The sequence below is a fragment of the Carcharodon carcharias genome (genome assembly GCF_017639515.1).
Source record: "Carcharodon carcharias isolate sCarCar2 chromosome 19 unlocalized genomic scaffold, sCarCar2.pri SUPER_19_unloc_7, whole genome shotgun sequence".
NCBI lineage: Eukaryota > Metazoa > Chordata > Chondrichthyes > Lamniformes > Lamnidae > Carcharodon > Carcharodon carcharias.
In genome coordinates, this window is record NW_024470571.1 from 117,772 (window position 1) to 142,425 (window position 24,654).

General features: G+C 53.3%; 1 protein-coding gene across 3 annotated transcripts in view; it reads right to left on the bottom strand.

The window, feature by feature from the left end:
• LOC121273430 (zinc finger SWIM domain-containing protein 1-like) overlaps positions 1–24,654 on the bottom strand; it is a 55,982-nt gene that overhangs the window by 15,000 nt on the left and 16,328 nt on the right. For all 3 annotated transcript variants that reach the window (XM_041180611.1, XM_041180612.1, XM_041180610.1), the window contains exon 6: positions 6,847–7,282. In XM_041180611.1, the coding sequence (XP_041036545.1) occupies positions 6,847–7,282 (436 nt within the window). The remainder of the gene's footprint in view (positions 1–6,846; positions 7,283–24,654) is intronic.

Here is a 24,654-nt window from a genome sequence, read left to right on the forward strand (position 1 = left end):
TGAGATTTCCGAAAAGCAACAGAAGCCCGGGTGTAAACAGACAAAAAAAAAGTGGACATAGAAATTACAGTGAAGGAAAACTAAAATACCAAGGAAGCTGGAAATTTGAAATAAACTAAGAAAATTCAGGAAAACACTTAATATACAGCATTCAATGCTCTTCTCTATGTTGGGGAGGGGTGGGAGGAGGTCCTGCACAAAGTATGGACTGCAGCGGTTCAAGAAGACAGCTCACCACCACGTTCTCAAGGGCAATTGGGGATGGGCAATAAATGCTGGCCTTGCCAGCAACGACCACATCCCATGAATGAATATTTAAAAAAAAGAACTGGAGAAAGAGGACTGTGCATCTCACCGGCTGAGAAGGTGGAAGAAGGCTTCAAGGTGAAGCGGCAAGGTGGTCCTGGTCATCGTGGTTCGACGTGGCACCGAAACCCAATCGCCAACCTGACAAGATGGTGTGGACGATGATGATGCCCCAAAATGCCCATGTTAAAAAGGTTGCACGCAGGCTTTTCCTGGGGTCCATGTGCTACATCTTGTAACGATGGGGAATTGGTAACAGTGACAGATCTATGAACCTGGTTGTCCCTAGTCAAGAATCTGCACACAGGCGACAGATGCATGAGGGTCGCTCCTCTCATGATGTTCTCATGTTGTCTCTTGTTCTTGCTTTCAGGCAGCGCTGACCCTTATTCTGCTATTAACACCTACTCCGGACCAATGTTTCCTGTCGTTAATACTATCATTACTACTCCCTTTTGCCTTGTGTTCCATGACATCTTTGTTATTTAACCTTTCCCACCCTCTAACCAACCCTGACCTCTTTTTCTCCACCTACCACTACCCCCCTTTACCAAAAAAATAAAACCCATCATATTGCTACCTCTCTTTAGTTCTGAAGAAGTCACATTGGACTTGAAATGTTAACTCTGATTCTCTCTCCACAGATGCTGCCGGAACTGCTGAGTTTTTCCCAAACTTCCTGTTTTTAATCTCATGTCCAAGGAGTTGAATTTTGCCATCTGGAATAGGGTCTTGGATACAGCGCCTGAACTCCCCAGTTGCATACATGAAAGGCTCATGACACTTCACCTACAGCTCCGCAGCAACCAAATATGCCAGCGTCATCGGTGCTTATGCCCCGATCCTTGACTCCAATGATGTTAAGGAAAAGATCAATTCTGACTTTGATTAAATCTTTAGTGCCATCCCTAAAGAAGAAAAGACCATTTTTCTGGGGGAATTTAATGCCAGAGTTGGCTTTGACTCCGATGTCTGGAGGGGAACCACTGGGAAAAGCAGGGTGGGAAAAGGCAAAGCAAATGGCGTCCTCCTAGTTTATAAAGTATGATCAACATGTTTTCAAGATAACGAACACCCGCTCCTGCCAGAAAGGCAAAATACAAACCAAATGGAGGAAACCTAGATCAAAGCATTGGTACCTCCTGGATTATATCATCATTTTCATCAAAGATCCAAATGATAACTCTATTACACCAACCATGTTGGGGACTGATGCCTGCTGGACAGATCATCAACTTGTTCGATAGGTGATGAACATCCACTTAGCATCAAAACACTGCAAGGCTCTGAAGTCCAAGAGAAAGGCGATCAATGTCTCAGCCCTAAAGCAGGGCTGGACGAAGAGAGGCATACCAGGTGCAGCTCACTGGAATCTGGAAAATCTTCAAACATGCAATTCAATTCCAGAACAGGAACCAAATAAAGTCAGCTGTACTAGACTCCTGTGCCCAGGCCATTGTGTTTGAGCATCGTCATCACCAGGATTGGCTCATAAAAGAATGTTGAAATATGAGACTTCCAGGAGCAAACACCAGTGGCCTTCGCTGCCGGGCACAGCAATCTAAGTTTACAACTCAAGAAGGCAGTATTTTAGCAACCCAAAGCTGACACCCAAAGGTAAATCCACAGTATAAAGAACAAGTGGTGGGAATGGAAAGCCTGAGCGATCTAACAACACGCTGACCTTCATGACACGCAAAGCTTTTTTTTAAGTCACCAGGACCAGCTACAGACCAAGGTCAAATAGGAAACTCCTATTTGTTTACAGGACAGTTTCTCTTCTTATGGATGACAGTGCCATCCATCAATGCTGGAAAGAACATTCTGAACAACTCCTCAACCATGAATCTACAGTGGTAGCTAATACTCTTCAGGCTACCCTCCATGGGTGAACCACCACCGTTGGGAGAGCTGCAACAAGCAATCAAACAGATGAAAGACAACAAAGCTTGCAGCCCGATGGTATTTCAGCTGAGGTCTTCAAAGCTGGTGGACTTCTGCTCCCATTAAAACTCCATGAGCTCATCCTACAGATTTGGGAGGAAAAAGAACTCTGTGCACCGCAAGGCTTCAGGAATGTGACAATTGTAACTATCTTTGAGAAAAGTGATGAATTATGATTTGGAACTCTCGAAGTATTCACCTCATGTCCATAGCAGGGAGATTCCTGGCACACATTCTCCTGAATCACCTACTTCCTGTAGCTGGGGAAATCCTCCCAGAGACACAGCGTGGCTTAGAACTTCCAGACGAACCCCTGACATGGTCTTTGTTGCCAGAAAAATCCAAGAAAATTGCTCAGAACACCACCAGGAACCCTTCATTGCATTTACTGACCAAAGTAAATGTGTCGGCAAATAATGAGGCTCTGTGGATTGTGCTCCAAAGATTTGGTCATATAAGAAACGTCATCACAATCTTGCAGGGGGAGGCGATGGTTTTGTCACAGGACTAGTAACCCAGACACCCAGGGGGACCCGGGTTCGAATCCCACCACGGCAGAGGGTGGAGTTTAATTTCAATACAAATCTAGAATTGAAAATCTAATGATGACCATGAAATCATTGTCGACTGTTGTAAAAACCCATCTGGTTCACTAATGTGCTTGAGGGAAGGAAATCTGCTGCCCTTACCTGGTCTGGCCTACATGTGACTCCAGACATACAGCAATGTGGTTGACTCATAAGTGCCCTCTGAAATGGCGCAGCAAGCCGCTCAACTGTATCAAACCACTACAAAGCATTAAAGAAAGGAATGAAATGAGCCTGGCCAAGACCTAGGCACCGGAAACAACAATGGCAAATTCAGCCTTGTCAACCCTGCAAAGTCCTCCTTACTAACACCTGGGGGCTAGTGCCAAAGTTGGGAGAGCTGTCTCACAAACTAGTCATGCAACAGCCTGACGTAGTCATCCTCACGAATTCATACCTTACAGATAATGTCCCAGACACCACCATCACCGTCCCTGGGTATGTCCTGTCCCACCGGCAGAACTGGCCCAGCAGAGGTGGTGGCACAGTGGTATACAGTTGGGGGGGAGTTGCCCTTGGAGTCCTCAACATCAACTCTGGACCCCATGAAGTCTCATGGCATCAGGTCAAATGTGGGCAAGGAAACCTCCTGCTGATTACCACGTACCGCCCTCCCTCAGCTGATGAACCAGTGCTCCTCCATGTTGAACACCACTTGGAGGAAGCACTGAGGGTGACAAGGAATGTACTCTGGGTGGAGCCTTCAATGTCCATCACCAAGAGTGGCTCGGTAGCATCGCTACTGACCAAGCTGGCTGAGTCCTAAAGGATATAGCTGCCAGACTGGATCTGCGGTAGGTGGTGAGGGAACATACTTGACCTCATCTTCAGTAACCTTCCTGCCGCAGATGCATCTGTCCATGACAATATCGGTAGGAGTGACCACCGCACAGTCGTTATGGAGACAAAGTCCCGCCTTCACACTGAGGATCCCCTTCACTGTGTTACGTGCACTACCACCGTGCTAAATGGAACAGATTTTGAACATTAAGCAACTCAAGACTGGACATTCATGAGGCACTATGGGCCATCAGCAGCAGCAGAGTTGTACTCGAACACAATCTGTAACCTCATGGCCCGGCATATCCCCCACTTTACCGTTAGCGTCAAGCTAGGGGTTCAACCCTGGTCCGAAGAAGAGTGCAGGAGAGCATGCCAGGAAGAGCACCAGGCATACCTAAAAATGAGGTGTCAACCTGGTGAAGGTATAACACAGGACTACTTGCGTGCCAAACAGCATTAGCAGCAAGTAATAGACAGAGCTAAGCGATTCCACAACAACAGATCAGATCGAAGCTCTGCAGTCTTGCCACATCCAGGCGTGAAAAGTGGTGGACAATTAATCAATTCACTGGAGGACGAGGCTCCACAAATATCCCCATCCTCAATGATGGGGCAGCCCAGCACATCAATGTAAAAGATTAGGCTGAAGCATTTGCTACCATCTTCAGCCAGAAGTGCAAAGTTGATTATCCATCTCGGCCCCTTCCGGAGGTCCCCATCATCACAGATGCCAGTCTTCAGCCAATTCGATTCACTCCATGTGATAACAAGAAGGCAGTGGATACTGCAAAGGCTATGGGCCCTGGCAATATTCCAGCAACTGTACTGAAAACTTGTGCTCCAGAACTTGCCGGGCCCCTAGCCAAGCTGTTTCAGTACAGCTACAACACTGGCCGGCAACTACCCGGCTATATGGAAAATTGTCCAGGTATGTCCTGGACAAAAAAAGCAGGACAAGTCTAACGCAGCCATTACTGCCCCATCAGTCTACTCTGGATAATCAGTAAAGTAATGGAAGGGATCATCAATAGTGCTATCGAGTGGCACTTGCTTAGTGGGGGTGTTCGCTGATGATTGCACAATGTTCAACGCCATTCGCGACTCCTCAGATACTGAAGCAGTCCATGTCCAAATGCAGCAAAACCTGGACAGGCTTGGGCTGACAAGTAGCAAGTAACATGGGTGCCACACATGTGTCAGGCAATGACCATCTCCAACAAGAGAGAATCTCACTATTGTCCCTTGATGTTCAATGGCATTCCATCACTGAATCCCCTACTATCAACATCCTGGGGGGGTTACCATTGACCGGAAACTGAACTGGACTAGCCACATAAATACTGTGGCTACAAGAGCAGGTCAGAGGCTAGGAATCCTACAAGTAACTCATCCCCTGACTCCACAAAGCCTGTCTACCATCTACAAGGTACAAGTCCAGGAGTGTGATGGAATACTCCCCACTTGCCTGGATGAGTGCAGCTCCCACAGCACTCAAGAAGCTTGACACCAGGACAAAGCAACCCGTTTGATTGGCACCACATCCACAAACATTCACTCCCTCCACCACTGACGCACAGTAGCAGCAGTGTGTACCATTCACAAGATGCACTGCAGAAATTCACCAAGGTTCCTTTGACAGCACCTTCCAAACCCACGACCACTACCACCTAGAAGGACAAGGGCAGCAGATAGATGGGAACACCACCACCTGGAAGTTCCCCTCCAAGTCACTCACCATCCTGACTTGGAAATATTTCGACACTCCTTTACTGGGTCAAACTCCTGGAACTCCCTTCCTAACAGCACTGTGGATGTACCTAAGCCACATGGACTGTAGCAATTCAAGAAGGCAGCTCACCAACAACTTCTCAAGGACAACTAGGAATGGGCAATAAATGCTGGCCTAGCCAGCGAAGCCTACACCTTGCGAATGAATTTAAAAAAATGATATGACTGCAACTGTCTTGACTGGGAGATCTGAAACAAATCCCTTCAAAATCTGGACTGGGGTCAAGCAAGGCTGTGTGACAGGCTCCCATTCTATTTACAATCTACCTGGCAGTAGCTATTCACCTCATCAAAGGTCAACTGCCCTCTGGTGAGAGTATTAAATAAGTCTGTGCCAAAGCTAAACTGACCACCAGTTTGCGGATGACTGCAGGTGTCGTTGCACACTCTACACCAGATTTGCAAGCCACTCTCAAATCCCTTCAATTCTGAATACAAGAAACTCAGCCTGTCCTTGAATGTTGTCAAAACAAAACTCACATCTACCCTCACCTGGCCAGCCAAATATTCCACTCCCATATATTTTGGAGGAGACACTCTGGAATATGTTGAGCACTTCTCTTACCTTGGCTGCCACCTTTCTCAAAAGACCACCATTGACAAGGGGGTCCAACAATGGATCAGCTGTGCCAGCTCACTTTTCTACAAACAACAGCAGCGAATGTTTGACAACAAAGGCCTCCACAAGTCAACAGAAGTCCTAGTGCACAGAGCAGCTGTCAACACCACACTCCTGTACTCCAGTGAAACCTGGACATTGTATTCGTGCTCGAGAAATTCCATCAGCGATGTCTCTGGGCATCCTCTGGATTCAATGGGAGCACCATCAAACAAACACCAGTGTCCTTCACTGGCATTCAAGCAAAGCTGCAAAATCAGCTTCGATGGACTGGATACTATGCTCAGATGGCTGAAAACCATCTTGCCCGCCAGATCTTATTTTCTCAACTCTCACATGGCCAGTGTTGCAGAGGGGGAGAGAGAAAATGTCTCTGGAGCACTGCTTGAAGTGCAGCAGCATTGACATTAATGAGCTTGCTACCTATCGCTCAAAATGACAGATGGAGATATATTGAGATAGACAATGAATAAATATAGGCAGATATGTAGCTCAGAGGTACAGATAGAGATACATGGAGACAGAAAGAGAGTCAGACAGACATTTCCTCTCTCAGATGTTCCCAGCTCTCTCTTCAAAGGCCCCACACTGGGTTCCAGTTACCCCCCAACATCTTGCCAAGGAACCAGTGAGAATGAGGACAGTGGGGGTGGGAGACGGAGGCGGGGGAGAGAGGCGGGCAGAGAGGGCTGGTTACAATTTGGCCTGATTCACACCCCCTGACAGGACTGCAAAGGATAAAGGTCCTCGCTGCAACGCTGGAGACACACCCTTCCCCTGTCCTCAGTCCGGGAACAGTAGCAGAGCATCAGTACTCACCGCTGTCCAACTGTCACATGCAGCTTGTCGGTTGTGACGTCCGCTCGGAATGTGCGCAGGGTGTGGAAAAGGCAGGTGACCAGCTTGGAGTGGGGAAGGACCTCAGAGACCACCTCCCCGCGGTAGGGCCTGCCGCTGCACATCACCGTCTGGATCCTCTCGGCCGCCGGGTTCTTCTGTTTGAAGATGCGCAGCAGCTGTTTGATGGTCTCACGCTCCTCGTTCTGTGCGAACCAAAGGCACACCAGGTCGCTCTCCCCATTGCCGTCGATCACCAGCAGCAGGAAGGTGGGCAGCCACAAGCCCTCCCATCTGTGCATAAAGTCCAACAGCAGCACCTCGGGGAACTTCTCAAATGTCTGCTTCATGCTGCTATCCTGGAAATAGATGGCCTGTAGCACATTGGCCTTACTGACTACCACCACCACGTTGCCATCTGTAAACAAGAGGCCACACGGTTAGTCAGCAGGAAACAAGCATAGTTAGATGTTTCAGGCAGTTGATACTGTTATTCAGGCCATCGAGCCCTTTGATACTGTGATATGGGCCCCTCAGCCCATCGATACTGTCACAGGTGCCGCTCAGACCATTGATACTGCATAGGGGCCGCTCAGCTCATCGATACTGCCATAGTGGCCGCTCATCCCAACGATACTGTCATACGGGCCGCTCAGCCCATTGATACTCTTAAAGAGGCCATTCAGCCATCCTTACTGTCATGGGGCCGCTCAGCCCATTGATACTATCATAGAGGCCGTGCGGCCCATTGATATTGTCCTTTGAGCCGCTCGGCCCGTTGATAGTGTCATGGCGGCCGCTCGGCCCGTCGATAGTGTCATACGGGCCGCTCGGCCCATCGATACTGTTATAAAGGCCGTTCGGCCCATCAATATTGTCCTATGGGCCGCTCGGCCCTTCGATACTCTTACAGAGGCCATTCAGCCATCGTTACTGTCATGGGGCCGCTCAGCCCATCGATAGTGTCATACGGGCCGCTCGGCCCATCGATACTGTTATATGGGCCACTCAGCCCATCGATAATCTTATAGAGGCCATTCAGCCATCGTTACTGTCATGGGGCTGCTCATCCCATCGATACAGTTATAGGGGCTGCTCAGCCCATCGATACTCTTCTGGAGGCCATTCAGCCATCGTTACTGTCATGGGGCTGCTCGGCCCATCGATAGTGTCATAGGGGCCGCTCGGCCCTTCGATACTGTCATAGAGGCCGCTCGGCCCATCGATACTCTCATAAAGGACATTCGGCACGTCGATATTGTCCTAGGGGCCGCTCGGCTCATCGATAGTGTCATATAGGCTGCTCGGCCCGTTGAAACTGTCTTAGGGGCCACTCGGCCTGTCGATACTGTCATAGGAGCCACTCGGCCCATCGATACTGTTATAAAGGCCGTTCGGCCCATCAATATTGTCCTATGGGCCGCTCGGCCCTTCAATACTCTTACACAGGCCATTCAGCCATCGTTACTGTCATGGGGCCACTCAGCCCGTCAATACTGTCATAGAGGCCGTCGGCCCATTGATATTGTCCTATGGGCCACTCGGCCCATCAATAGTGTCATAGGGGCCACTTGGCCCGTCGATACTGTCATAGGGGCTGCTCGGCCAATCGATACTGTCATACGGGCCACTCAGCCCATCGATACTCTTATAGAGGCCATTCAGCCATCGTTACTGTCATGGGGCCGCTCAGACCATCGATACTCTTATAGAGGCCATTCAGCCATCGTTACTGTCATGGGGCCGCTCAGACCATCGATACTGCCAAAGAGGCCAATCAGCCCATCGATACTGCCATAGCGGCCGCTCAGCCCCTCGATCCTGTCATAGGGGCCGCTCGGTTCATCGATACTGTTATAGAGGCCGTTCAGCCCATCGATATTATCCTATGTGCCATTTAGCCATTGTTACTGTCATGGGGCCGCTCAGCCCATTGATACTGTCATGGGGCCGCTCAGCCCATTGATATTTTCATGGGGCCGCTCAGCCCTTCGATACTGTCAAACGAGCCACTCAGTCCATCGATAATGTTATATAGGCTGTTCGGCCCATCGATATTAGGGTTAGGGTTAGAGTTAGGGTTAGGCCCCTCGACAGTGTCATATGGGCCGCTCGGCCCGTCGAAACTCTCATGGGGTTGCTCGGCCCGTTGATACTGTCATGGGGCCGCTCGGCCTTCGATACTGTTCATCGGGGCCACTCGGCCCGTCGATACTGTTATAAAGGCCGTTCGGCCCATCGATGCTGTCCTATGGGCCGCTCGGCCTGTCGATACTGTCATAGGGGCTGCTCGGCCCATCGACTGTTATAGAGGCTGTTTGGCCCATCGATACTGTCTTAGATGCTGCTTGTTCCATCTATAATGTCATACGGGCCGCTCAGCCCATCAATACTCTTATAGAGGCCATTCAGCCATCGTTACTGTCATGAGACCGCTCAGCCCATCGATACTGTCATAGGGGCCGCTCAGCACATCGATACTGTTATAAAGGCCGTTCGGCCCATCGATGTTGTCCTATGGGCCGCTCGGCCCGTCGATACTGTCATAGGGGCTGCTCGGCCCATCGACTGTTATAGAGGCTGTTTGGCCCATCGATACTGTCATAGGGTCGCTCAGCTCATCGATATTGTCATACGGGCTGCTCGGCCCGTCATACTGTCGTGGGGTCGCTCAGCCCATCTATACTGTCATATGGGCAGCTCAGCCCATCGATACTCTTATAGAGGCCATTCAGCCATCGTTACTGTCATGGGACCGCTCAGCCCATCGATACTTCTTAGGGGCCGTTCGGCGCATCGACAGTGTCATGGGGCCGCTCAGCCCATTGATACTGTCAAACGAGCCACTCAGCCCATCGTCAATGTTATATAGGCCGTTTGGCCCATCGATATTAGAGTTAGGGTTAGAGTTAGGGTTAGGCCCCTCGACAGTGTCATATGGGCCGCTCGGCCCATCGATACTGTCATGGGGGCGCTCGGCCCGTCGATACTGTCATGGGGACGCTCGGCCCGTTGATACTGTCATGGGGACGCTCAGCCTTCGATACTGTCATCGGGGCCACTCGGCCCGTCGATAGTGTCATAGGGGCTGCTCGGCCCATCGATACTGTCATAGGGGCCGCTCGCCCTTCGATACTGTCTTAGAGGCTGCTTGGCCCATCTATAATGTCATCGATACTCTGTCATGGGGCCGCTCAGCCCATCGATACTCTTATAGAGGCCATTCAGCCATCGTTACTGTCATGGGACCGCTCAGCCCATCGATACTGTCATGGGGCCGCTCAGCACATCGATACTGTTATAAAGGCCGTTCGGCCCATCGATGTTGTCCTATGGGCTGCTCGGCCCATCGATACTGTCATAGGGGCTGCTCGGCCCATCGACTGTTATAGAGGCTGTTTGGCCCATCGATACTGTCACAGGTGTCGCTCAGCTCATCGATATTGTCATACGGGCCGCTCGGCCCGTCATACTGTCATGGGGTCGCTCAGCCCATCTATACTGTCATACGGGCCGCTCAGCCCATCGATACTCTTATAGAGGCCATTCAGCCATCGTTACTGTCATGGGACCGCTCAGCCCATCGATATTGTCCTATGGGCCGCTCGCCCCGTCGATACTGTCATGGGGCAGCTGAGCACATCGATACTTCTTAGGGGCCGTTCGGCGCATCGACAGTGTCATGGGGCCGCTCAGCCCGTTGATACTGACATAGGGGCCGCTCAGCCCATCGATACTATTATGCGTGCCGCTCAGCCCATCGATACTCTTATAGAGGCTATTCAGCCATCGTTACTGTCATGGGGCCACTCAGCCCTTCGATAATGTCAAGCGGGCCACTCAGCCCATCGATGCTGTTATAGAGGCCGTTCGGCCCATCATTAGTGTCATGGGGCTGCTCGGCCTATCGATACTGTTATAGAGGCTGTTTGGCCCATCGATATTGTCCTAAGGGCCACTTGGCCCATCAACAGTGTCACAGGGGACGCTCGGCCAGTCGAAACTGTCATAGGGGCCGCTTGGCCCGTCGACACTGTCATACGGGCTACTTAGCCTGTCGACAGTGTCATAGGGGCCGCTCGGCCCGTCGACAGTGTCATAGGGGCCGCCTGGCCCGTCAATACTGTCATACAGGCGGCTCAGCCCATCAATACTCTAATAGAAGCCATTCAGCCATCGTTACCGTAATGGGGCCGTTCAGCATGTCAATACTGCCATATGGGCCGCTCAGCCCTTCGATACTATTATAGAGGCCACTCGGCCCATCAATACTCTTATGAAGGCCATTCAATCCTCGTCACTGTCATGGGGACGTTCAGCCCATCGATACCGTCATAGGGGCCGCTCGGTCCATCGATACTGTCATACGGTACGCTCGGCCCATCGATACTGTCATAGGGGCCACTCTGCCCATCGAAACTCTTATAGAGGCCATTCAGCCATCGTTAATGTCATGGGCCGCTCAGCCAATCAATACTGTCAGAGGGGCCGCTCGGCCATCGATAGTGTCATACGGGCCACTCGGCCTGTCGATACTGTTATAGAGGCTGTTCGACCCATCGATATTGTCCTATGGGCCGCTCGGCCATTCGATACGCTTATAGAGGCCACTCAGCCCATCAATACTGTCATATGGGCCGCTCAGGCCATCGATACTGTCATACAAGCCGCTCGGCCTGTCGATACTGTTATAGAGGCTGTTCGGCCCATCGATATTGTCCTATGGGCCGCTCGGCCCGTCGATACCGTCATAGGAGCCGCTCAGCCCGTCGACAGTGTCCTGGCGGCCGCTTGGCCCATCGAAACTGTCATAGGAGCCGCTCGGCATGTCGATACTGTCATAGGGGCCGCTCAGCCCATCGATACTGTCATACGGGACGCTCGGCCCATTGATACTCTTATATAGGTCATTCAGCCATCATTACCGTCATAGGGGCCGCTCAGCCCATCAATACTGTTATAGAGGCCACTCGGCCCATCAATACTCTTATGAAGACCATTCTATCATTGTCACTGTCATGGGGCCACTCAGCCCTTCGATACTCTTATAGAGGCCATTAAGCCATTGTTACTGTCATAGGGGCTGCTCGGTCCATCGATACTGTCATACGGGACGCTCGGCCCGTCGATACTGTCATAGGGGCCGCCCAGCCCGTTGACACTGACATAGGGGCCGCTCAGCTCATCGATACTCTTATAGAGGCCGTTCAATCGTCGTCACTGTCATGGGGCCATTCAGCCCATTGATACTGTCATACGGGCCGCTCGCCCCATCGATACTGTTATAGAGGCCATTCAGCCCATCGACACTGTCATACAGGCCACTCGGTCCATCGATACTGTCATGGGGCCGTTCGGCCTATCGATACTGTTATAAAGGCTATTCGGCCCATCGATATTGTCCTAAGGGCCACTTGGCCCATCAATAGTGTCACAGGGGACGCTCAGCCCGTCGAAACTGTCATAGGGGCCGTTCGGCCCTTCGATTCTGTCCTAGAGGCCGCTCGGCCCATCGATACTGTCATATGGGCTGCTCAGCCCATCGATACTCTTATGGAGGCCATTCAGCCATCGTAAATGTCATGGGGACGCTCAGCCTATCGATACTGTCATACAGGACGCTCAGGCCGTCGATACTGTCATGGGGCAGCTCGGCCATCGATACTGTCATAGGGGCTGCTCAGCCGTTGATACTGTCATAGGGGGCACTCGGCCCGTCGATACTGTCATACGGGCCACTCGGCCTGTCGATACTGTCATACGGGCTACTCAGCCCGTCGAGAGTGTCATAGGGGCCACTCGGCCCGTCGATACTGTCATACGGGCGGCTCAGCCCATCAATACTCTAATAGAAGCCATTCAGCCATCGTTACTGTAATGGGGCCGTTCAGCATGTCGATACTGTCATAGGGGCCGCTCGGCCCATTGATACTGTCAAAGGGCACGCTCGGCCCTTCGACAGTGTCATAGAGGCCGCTCGGTCCATTGATACTGTTATATGGGCCATTCAGCCCATCGATAATATCATACAAGCTGCTCAGCCCTTTGATACTGTTATAGAGGCCACTCGGCCCATCAATACTCTTATGAAGGCCATTCAATCCTCGTCACTGTCATGGGGCCGTTCAGCCCATCAATACTGTCATACGGGCCGCTCAGGCCGTCGATACTGTCATAGGGGTCGCTCTGCCCATCGAAACTCTTATAGAGGCCATTCAGCCATCGTTACTGTCAGAGGGGCAGCTCAGCCCGTCGACAGTCATGGGGCCGCTCAGCCGGTTGATACTGTCATACGGGCCACTCAGCCCGTTGATACTGACATAGGGGCCGCTCAGCCCATCGATACTCTTAGAGAGGCCATTCAGCCATTGTTACTGTCATGGGGCCACTCAGCCCATCGATACTGTTATAGAGGCCATTCGGTCCATCGATAATGTCATGGGGCCGTTCGGCCTATCGATACTGTTATAGAGGCTGTTCAGCCCATCGATATTGTCCTAAGGGCTAGTTGGCCCATCAATACTGTCACAGGGGACGCTCGGCCCGTCGAAACTGTCATAGGGGCCGCTTGGCCCGTCGATACTGCCATAGGGGCCATTCGGCCCTTCGATTCTGTCCTAGAGGCCGCTCGGCCCATCGATACTGACATATGGGCCACTCAGCCCATCGATTCTCTTACAAAGGCCATTCAGCCATCGTAAATGTCATGGGGACACTCAGCCCACCGATACTGTCATGGGGCGGCTCGGCCATCGATACTGTCATAGGGGCCGCTCAGCCGTCGATACTGTCATAGGGGCTGCTCAGCCTATCAGTACTCTAATAGAAGCCATTCAGCCAACGTTACTGTTAAGGGGCCGTTCAGCATGTCGATACTGTCATGGGGCCACTCGGCCTGTCGAAACTGTCTTAGAGGCTCATCAATACTGTCATACGGGCCCGCTCAGCCCGTCGATACTCTAATGGAAGCCATTCAGCCATCGTTACTGTAATGGGGCCGTTCAGCATGTCGATATTGTCATACGGGCACGCTCAGCTCATCGATACTGTCATGCGAGCCGCTTAGGCCGTCGATACAGTCATGGGGCCGCTCAGCCCATCCATGCTGTCATACGGGCCACTCAGCCTGTCGATACTGTCATACAGGCCCGCTCAGCCCGTAGATAATGTTATAGAGACCGCTAAGCCCATCGAAACTCTTAAAGAGGCCATTCAGCCATCCTTACTGTCATGGGGTCACTCAGACCGTCGATAATGTCATAGGAGCCTGCTCAGCCCATCGATACTATCATACAGTCCACACGGTCCATCGACACTGTCATACAGGCCACTCGGACCACCGATTATGTCATGGGTCCGTTCGGCCTATCGATACTGTTATAGAGGCTGTTCGGCCCATCGATATTGTCCTATGGGCCGCTTGGCCCATCAATAGTGTCATAGGAGCCATTCGGCCCTTCGATTCTGTCCTAGAGGCCGCTCGGCCCATTGATGCTATCATACGGGCCACTCAGCCCATTGATACCGTTATAGAGGCCATTCACCCCATCGACACTGTCATACAGGCCACTCGGTCCATTGATACTGTCATGGGGCCATTCCACCCTTCGATTCTATCCTAGAGGCCCCTCGGCCCATCAATACTGTCATACAGGCCGCTCAGCCCATCGATACTCTTACAGAGGCTATTCAGCCATCGTTAATGTCATGGGGACGCTCAGCCCATCAATACTGTCATATGGGATGCTCAGGCTGTTGATACTGTCATAGGGGCCACTCAGCCATCGATACTGTCATACAGGCCCGCTCAGCCTGTGGATAATATTATAAAGGCCGCTCAGCCCATCAAAACTGTCATACGGGCCGCTGAGGCCGTCAATACTCTCATAGGGGCCACCCGGCCATCGATACTGTCATAGGCGCCCACTCAGCCAATAGATAATGTTATAGAGACTGCTCAGCCCATCAACACTCTTAAAGAGGCCATTCAGCCATCCTTACTGTCATGGGGTCACTCAGACCGTCGACAATGTCATAGGAGCCTGCTCAGCCCATCGATACTGTCATACAGGCCGCTCGGCCCGTCGATACTCTTATAGAGGCCATTCAGCCAACCTTACTGTCTTGGGGCCGCTCAGCCCATCGACACTGTCATACAGGCCACTTGGTCCATCGATACTGTCATGGGGCTGTTCGGCCTATCGATACAGTTACAGTGGCTGTTCGGCCCATCGATATTGTCCTATGGGCCACTCGGCCCGTTAATACTGTCATAGGGGCCACTCAGCCTGTCGATACTGTCATAGGGGATGTTCGGCCCTTCGATTCTGTCTTAGAGGCCGCTCGGCCCATCGATATTGTCATATGGGCCGCTCTGCCCGTCGATACTGTTATAGAGGCCATTCAGCCATCATTACTGTCATGGGGCCGCTCGGCCCGTCGAAAGTGTCATAGGGACCTCTCGGCCCTTCGATACTGTCTTAGAGGCCGCTCGGCCCATCGATACTGTCATGGGGCTGCTCAGCCCATCAAATCTCTTATATTGTCCTATGGGCTGCTCGGCCCTTGATAGTGTCATGGGGCCACTCGGCCATCGATACTGTCATAGGGGCCCGCTCAGCCTGTAGATAATGTTATAGAGGCCGCTCAGCCCATCGACACTCTTATAGAGGACATTCAGCCATCCTTACTGTCATGGGGTCACTCAGACAGTCGATACTGTCATATGAGCCTGCTCAGCCCATCGATACTGTCATACGGACGGCTCAGCCCTTCGATACTGTTATAGAGGCCGCTCGGCCCATCGATATGCTTCTAAAGGCCATTCAGCCCTCGTACTGTCATGGGGCAGCTCAGCCCTTTGATACTGTTATACAGGCCACTCGGTCCATCAATACTGTCATGGGGCCGTTCAGCCCATCGACACTGTCATACAGGCCACTCGGTCCATCGATACTGTCATGTGGCTGTTCGGCCTATCGATACTGTCATACGGGCCACTCAGCCCATTGATACCGTCATAGAGGCCATTCTGCCCATCGACACTGTCATACAGGCCACTCGGTCCATTGATACTGTCATGGGGCCATTCGGCCTATCAATACTGTTATAAACGCTATTCAGCCCATCAATATTGTCCTATGGGTCGCTTGGCCCATCGATAGTGTCATAGGGGCCGCTCGGCGCATCGACACTGTCTTATGGGCCTCTCAGCCCATCAATACTCTTATAGAGGCCATTCAGCCATCGTTACTGTCATGGGGCCGCTCAGCCCATTGATACTGTCATAGGGGCCGCTCAGCCCATCGATCCTCTTCTAGAGGCCATTCAGCCATCGTTACTGTCATGGAGCCGCTCAGCCCATCGATACTGTCATATGGGACGCTCGGCCCGTCGATACTGTCAGATGGGCCACTCAGCCCATCGATACTGCCAATGGGGCCGCTCAGCCCATCGATACCGCCATGGGGCCACTCAGCCCAACGATATTGTCATAGGGGTCGCTCAGCTCATCGATACTGTCAATACGGCTGCTCAGCCCATCGATACTGTCATACGGACCTGCTCAGTCCGTCGATACTGTCATACGGGCCTGCTCAGCCCATTGATACTGTCATAAGGGCTGCTCCGCCCGTGGATAATGTTATAGAGGCCGCTCAGACCATCGACACTCTTATAGAGGCCATTCAGCCATACTTACTGTCATGGGGTCACTCAGACCGTCGATACTGTCAAACGGGCCCGCTCAGCCCTTCGATAGTGTTATAGAGGCCATTCAGCCATCGTTACTGTCATGGGGCCGATCGTCTAGGCGATACTGTCAATGTGGCCGCGCAGCCCATCGATACTCTGATAGAGGCCATTCAGCAATCGTTACTGTCATGGGGCCGCTCAGCCCATCGATACTGTCATATGGGCCGCTCAGGCCGTCGATACTGTCATAGGGGCCGCTCGGCCATCGGTACTGTCCTGGGGCCGCTCAGCGTCGATACTGTCATAGGGGGCACTCGGCCCGTCGATACTGTCATACGGACAACTCGGCCCGTCGATACTGTCACGCGGGCCACTCAGGCCACCGACAGTGTCATAGGGCCCACTCGGCCTGTCGAGAGTGTCAAAGGGGCCGCTCAGTCCGTCGATACTGTCATGGTGACACTTGGACCGTCGATACTGTCATACGGGTCACTCAGCCGATCGATACTCTGAAAGAGGACATTCAACCACCGTTACTGTCATGGGGCCACTCAGCCATCGTTACTGTCATAGGGGACGCTCGGCCCGTCGACAGTGTCATAGGGGCCGCTCGGCCCGTCAATACTGTCATGGGGGCTGTACGGCCCTTCGATACTCTTATAGAGGCTATTCAGCCATCGTTACTGTCATGGGGCCGCTCGGCCCATCGGTAGTGTCATGGGGATGCTCGGCCCTTCAACAGTGTCATATGGGCTGCTCAGTCCGTCGATACTGTCATGGGGTTGCTCAGGCCGTCGATACTGTCATAGGGGCCGCTCAGCCCATCGATACTGTCATGGGGATGCTCGACGTTGATACTGTCATAGGGGCCGCTCAGCCCATCGATACTCTTCTGGAGGCCATTCAGCCATCGATACTGTCATGGGGCCGCTCAGCCCATCGATACTGTCATACGGGCCACTCTGGCCATCGTTACTGTCATGGGGCCATTCAGCCATCGATACTGTCATAGGGGCCGCTCAGCCCATCGATAGTGTCATAGGGGCCGCTCGGCACGTCGACAGTGTCATTGGGGATACTCGGCCTGTCAAAATTGTCATGGGGGCCACTCGGCCCGTCGATACTGTCATGGGGCTGTTCGGCCCATCGATATTGTCCAAGGGGCCGCTCAGCCCGTTGACAGTGTCATAGGAGCAGCTCGGCCCATTGATACTGTCATAGGGGCCGCTCAGCCCGTCGATACTGTCATACAAGCTGCTCAGGCCGTCGATACTGTCATAGGGGCTGCTCGGCCATCAATACTGTCATAGGGGCCGCTCGGTCATCGATACTGTCATAGGGGCCGCTCGGCCATCGATACTGTCATAGGGGCCGCTCAGCCTGTCGATACTGTCATAGGGGCAGCTCGGCCCGTCGATACTGTCTTAGAGGCGGCTCGGCCTGTCAATACTGTCATAGGGGCCGCTCAGCCCGTCGATACTGTCATAGATACTGTCATAGGGGCCGCTCGGCCCGTCGATACTGTCATAGCGGCCCGCGCAGGCCGTAAATAATGTTATAGAGGCCGCTCAGCCCATTGATACCATTATAGAGGCCATTCAGCCCATCGACACTGTCATACAGGCCGCTCAGCCCATCGATACTATCATAGGGGCTGCTCAGCCCGTTGATACTGTCATGGGGCCGCTCGGCCCTTCGATACTATTTTAAGGGCCACTCGGCCCATCAATACTGTCATACGGGACGTTCAGCCCATCGATACTCTTATAGAGGCCATTCAGCCATCCTTACTGTCACGGGGCCACTCAGCCCATCGATACTGTCATAGGGGCCACTCAGCCCTTCGATACTGTCATAGGGATGCTCGGCCCTTCGATACTGTCTTAGAGGCTGCTCGGCCCATCATTACTCTTACAGAGGCCATTCAGCCACCGTTACTGTCATGGGGTCGCTCAGCCCATCGATACTATTCTAGAGGCCATTCAGCCACCGTTACTGTCATGGGGTCGCTCAGCCCATCGATACTATTCTAGAGGCCATTCAGCCACCGTTACTGTCTTGGGGCCACTCAGCCCATTGATACTGTCATACAGTCCACTCAGCCCATTGATACCGTTATAGAGGCCGTTCAGCCCATCGACACTGTCATACAGGCCACTCGGGCCATCGCTAATGTCATGGGGCCGTTCGGCCCATCGATACTCTTATAGAGGCTGTTCGGCCCATCAATATTGTCCTATGGGCCGCTCGGCCCATCGATAGTGTCATAGGGGCCACTCGGCCCATCGAAACTGTCACAGGGGCCGCTCGGCCCATCGAAACTATCATAGGGGCCGCTCGGCCCGTATATACTCTCATACGGGCCACTCTGGCCATCGTTACTGTCATGGGGCCGCTCGGACTGTCGATACTGTCATACGGGCCGCTCAGCCCATCGATACTGTCATAGGGGCCGCTCGGCCATTGTTACTGTCATGGGGCCACTCAGTACGTTGATACTATCATAGGGGCCGCTCGGCCCATTAATACTGTCATAGGGGCCGCTCGGCCCATTAATACGGTCATACAGTCCTAAGGGACACTCAGCCTGTTGATACTGTCATATGGGCCTGCTCAGCCCGCAGATAATGTTATAGGGGCCGCACAGCCCATTGATACTGTCATAGGGGTCGTTCAGGCCGTAGATACTCTAATAGAGGCCATTCAGCCATCGTTACTGTAATGGGGCCGCTAAGACCATCGATATTGTCATAGGGGCCCGCTCAGGCCGTAAATAATGTTATAGAGGCCGCTCAGCCCATCGACACTCTTTATAGAGGCCGTTCAGCCATCCTTACTGTCACGGGGCCACTCAGCCCATGGATACTGTCATACGGACCGCTCGGCCCTTCGATACTGTCTTAGAGGCCGCTTGGCCCATCAATACACTTATAGAGGCCATTCAGCCACCGTTACTGTCATGGGGCCGCTCAGCCCATTGGTACTGTCATAGGGGCCGCTCAGCCCATCGATACTATTCTAGAGGCCATTCAGCCACCGTTACTGTCATGGGGCCGCTCGGCCCATCGATAGTGTCATAGAGAACGCTCGGCCCGTCGATACTGTCATAGGGGTCGCTCTGCCCTTTGATACTGTCTTAGAGGCTGCTCAGCCCATCGATACTGTCATACGGGGCCGCTCAGCCCATCGATAGTGTCATAGGGGCCACTCGGCCCACCGATACTGTCATGGGGCCGCTCTGGGCATCGTTACTGTCATATGGGCCGCTCAGCCTGTCAATACTCTCATACGGGCCGCTCTGGCCATCGTTACTGTCATGGGGCCGCTCGAACTGTCGATACTGTCATAGGGGCCGCTCCGCCCATTAATACTGTGATAGGGGCCGCTCGGCACCTCGACAGCGTCATAGGGGCCGCTCGGTACGTCGATACTGTCAAAGGGGTCGCTTGGCCCTTCGATACTGTCAAACAGGGCCGCTCAGCCCATCGATAATGTCATAGAGGCCGCTCGGCCTATCAATACTCTTATAAAGGCCATTCAGCCCTCGTTATTGTCATGGGGCCGCCCAGCCCATCGATACTGTCATACGGGCCGCTCAGCCCGTCGATACTCTCATACGGGCCACTCTGGCCATCGTTACTGTCATGGGGCCGCTCGAACTGTCGATACTGTCATAGGGGCCGCTCCGCCCATTAATACTGTGATAGGGGCCGCTCGGCACCTCGACAGCGTCATAGGGGCCGCTCGGTACGTCGATACTGTCAAAGGGGTCACTTGGCCCTTCGATACTGTCTTAGAGGCTGCTCAGCCCATCGATACTGTCATACAGGGCCGCTCAGCCCATCGATAATGTCATAGAGGCCGCTCGGCCTATCAATACTCTTATAAAGGCCTTTCAGCCCTCGTTACTGTCATGGGGCCGCTCAGCCCATGGATACTGTCATACGGGCCGCTCAGCCCATCGATACTCTTATAGAGGCCATTCAGCCACGCTTACTGTCACGGGGCCACTCAGCCCATGGATACTGTCATACGGACCGCTCGGCCCTTCGATACTGTCTTAGAGGCCGCTCGGCCCATCATTACTCTTATAGAGGCCATTCAGCCACCGTTACTGCCATGGGGTCGCTCAGCCCATCGATACTATTCTAGAGGTCATTCAGCCACCGTTACTGTCATGGGGCCGCTCGGCCCATCGATACTGTCATAGGGGTCGCTCGGCCCTTCGATACTGTCTTAGCGGCTGCTCAGCCCATCGATAATGTCATAGAGGCCGCTCGGCCCATCGATACTCTTATAAAGGCCATTCAGCCCTCGTTACTGTCATGGGGCCGTTCAGCCCATCTACACTGTCATACAGGCCACTCGATCCATCGCTAATGTCATGGGGTCGTTCAGCCCATCGATACTGTTATAGAGGCTGTTCGGCCCATTGATATTGTTCTATGGGCCGCTCGGCCCATCGATACTGTCTTAGAGGCCAAACGGCCCATTGATACTGTCATGGGGCCGCTCTGGCCATCGTTACTGTCATACGGGACGCTCAGCCCATCAATACTCTTATAGAGGCCATTCAGCCATCGTTACTGTCATCGGGCTGCTCAGCCCATCGATACTGTCATGGGGCCGCTCTGGCCATCAATAATGTCATAGGGGCCGCTCTGGCCATCGTTACTGTTATGGGGCCGCTCAGCACGTCGATACTGTCTTAGAGGCCGCTTGGCCCGTCGATACTGTCATAGGAGCCCCTTAGCCCACCAATACTCTTATAGAGGCCATTCAGCCATCGTTACTGTAATGGGTCCGCTCAGCCCATCGATACTGTCATACAGGCCACTCGACCATCGATACTGTCATAAGGGCTGCTCGGCCTGTCGATACTGTCATACGTGCCCGCTCAGGCCGTAAATAATGTTATAGAGGCCGCTCAGCCCATCGACACTCTTTATAGAGACCATTCAGCCATGCTTACTGTCATGGGGCCACTCAGCCCATTGATACCATTATAGAGGCCGTTCAGCCCATCGACACTGTCATACAGGCCACTCGGCCCATCGATACTGTCATAGGAGCCGATCGACCCATCGATACTGTCATAGAGGCCACTCGGCCCATCGATACTGTCATGGGGCCGCTCGGCCCGTCGATATTGTCATATGGGCCGCTCAGCCCATCGATATTGTCATAGAGGCCGCTCGGCCTGTCGATACTGTCATACGGGCCACTCAGCCCGTCGACAGTGTCATAGGGGCCGCTCAGCCCGTCGATACTGTCATAGGGGCCGCTCAGCCCATCAATACTCTTATAGAGGCCATTCAGCCATCATTACTGTAATGGTACCTCTCAGCCCGTCGATACTGTCATATGGGCCTGCTCAGGCCGTAGATAATGTTATAGAGGCCGCTCAGCCCACTGACACTCTTTATAGAGGCCGTTCAGCCATCCTTACTGTCACGGGGCCACTCAGCCCATGAATACTGTTATATGGGCCGCTCGGCCCTTCGAATATGTCATAGAAGCCGCTGGGCCCATCGATACTGTTACAGAAGCCGTTCGGCCCATCGATACTGTCATGGGGCGCTCGGCCCTTCGATACGGTCTTAGAGGCTGCTTGGCCCATCAATACTGTTATATGGGCCGCTCAGCCCATTGATACTCTTATAGGGGCCATTCAGCCACCGTTTCTCTCATGGGACCGCTCAGCCCATCAATACTGTCATAGGGGCCGCTCAGCCCATTGATACTCTTATAAAGGCCATCCAGCCCTCGTTACTGTCAGGGGCCGCTCAGCCCTTCGATACTATCATACGGGCCACTCAGCCCATTGATACCTTTATAGAGGCCGCTCGGCCCGTCGAAACTGTCATAGGGGCCGCTTGGCCGTCAATACTCTCATGGGGCCGCTCAGCCCTTCGATACTGTCATACGGGCCACTCAGCCCATTGATATCGTTATAGAGGCCACTCGGCCCGTCGATACTGTCATAGGGGCCGCTTGGCCGTCAATACTGTCATATGGGCCACTCAGCCCATTGATACCATTATAGAGGCTGCTCGGCCCGTCGAAACTCTCATGGGGCCACTCGGCCCATCAACAGTTTCATAGGGGCCGCTCGGCCTGTCGACAGTGTCATAGGGGCCGCTTGGCCTGTCGACAGTGTCATAGGGGCCGCTCGGCCTGTCGACAGTGTCATAGGGTCCGCTCGGCCTGTCGACAGTGTCATAGGGACCGCTCGGCCCGTCAATACTGTCATAGGAGCCGCTCAGCCCATCAATATTGTCAGACGGACCATTCAGCCCATCGATACTGTCATAGGGGCAGCTCAGCCCATCGATACTGTTATAGAGGCCGTTCAGCCTATTGATACTGTGATAGGGGTAGCTCAGCCCATCAATACTGTTATTTAGGCCGGTTAGCCCATCGATACTGTTATAGAGGCCGTTCAGCCCATTGATACTGTTATAGGGGCCTCACAGATCACTGATACTGTCATACAGGCCATTTAGCCCATTGATACTGTCATAGAGGCTGCTCGGCCCATCTCTACTGTCATAGGGGCCGATTAGCCCATTGATACTGTCATAGTGGCCATTCAGCCCAGCGTTGCTGCCACGCAGACCATTCAGCCCAGCAATACTGACACGCAGGCCATTCAGCCCAGCGATACTGACACACAGACCATTCAGCCCAGCGATACTGACACGCAGATCATTCAGCCCAGCGATACTGACACACAGACCATTCAGCTTAGCGATACTGACACACAGACCTTTCAGCCCAACGATACTGACACACAGACCATTCAGCCCAGCGATACTGACACGCAGGCCATTCAGCCCAGCGATGCTGACACGCAGGCCATTCAGCCCAGCGATAATGACACGCAGACCATTCAGCCCAGCGATACTGTCACATAGGCTGTAAATCTCATTGATCCTCTTAAAGAGGGCATTCAGCCCCTCAATACGGACACAACGGCTATGTGCCCATCAACAATGTTAAATAGGGACGGAGGTGGAGGGACAGTGTGGGACAGTGAGGGAGCAGTGTGTTCTCCCTGGAGTAGGGGACACTGTGGGTCGGTGACGGAGCAGTGAGCTCTCCCTGGGGTAAGGGATGGTGTGGGACAGTACCGGAGTAGCGGGCTATCCCAGGGCTGAGGCTTGATTTGGGATAGTGAGGAAGCAGCGTACTCTCCCTGAGGTAGGGGACAGTGAGGGAGCAGCCTGCTCTCCCTGGGGTAGGGAACAGTTTGGGACAGTGAGCTTTCCTTGGGGTAGGTAACAGTGTGGGACAGTGAGGGAGCAGCATGTTCTCCCTGGGGTAGTGGACAATGAGATAACGGTTTGTTCCCCCGGGGTAGGGGACAGTTTGGGGCAGTGAGGGAGCAGCATGTTCTCCCTGTGGTAGGGGAAAGTGTAGGACTGTAACAGAGTAGCGGGCTATTCCAGGGCTGAGGGTCGGTGTGGGACAGTGAGGGAGCAGCCTGCTCTCCCTGGGGTAGGGAACAGTGAGGAAACAGCGAGCTCTCCTTGGGATATTGGACACTGAGGGAGCAGTGAGCTCTCCGTGGGGTAGGGGACAGTGAGATAACGGCTTGTTCCCCCTGGGGGAGGGGACAGTGTGGGGCAGTGAGGAAGCAGTGTGTTCTCCCTGGGGTAGGGGACAGTGTGGGACAGTAACGGAGTAGCGGGCTACCCAGAGCTGAGGGTCGGTGTGGGACAGTGAGGGAGCAGAGTGCTCTTCCTGTGGTAGGGGACAGGGAGGGAGCAGCGTACTCTTCCTGGGGTAGGGTCAATGTGGGACAGTGAGGGAGCAACATGTTCTCCCTGGGGTAGGGGGCAGTGTGGGACAGTGAGGAAACAGCTTGCTCCCCCTGGGGTAGGGGACAGTATGGGGCATTAATGGAGTGGCAGGCTATCCCAGGGCTGAGGGTCGGTGTGGGACAGTGAGGGAGCAGCGTGTTCTCCCTGGGGTAGGGGACAGTGTGGAACGGTGAGGGAGCAACCTGCTCTTCCTGGGGTAGGGGACAGTGAGGGAGCAGGGTGCTCTTCCTGTGGTAGGGGACAGAGTGAGGCAGTGAGGGAACAGCATGCT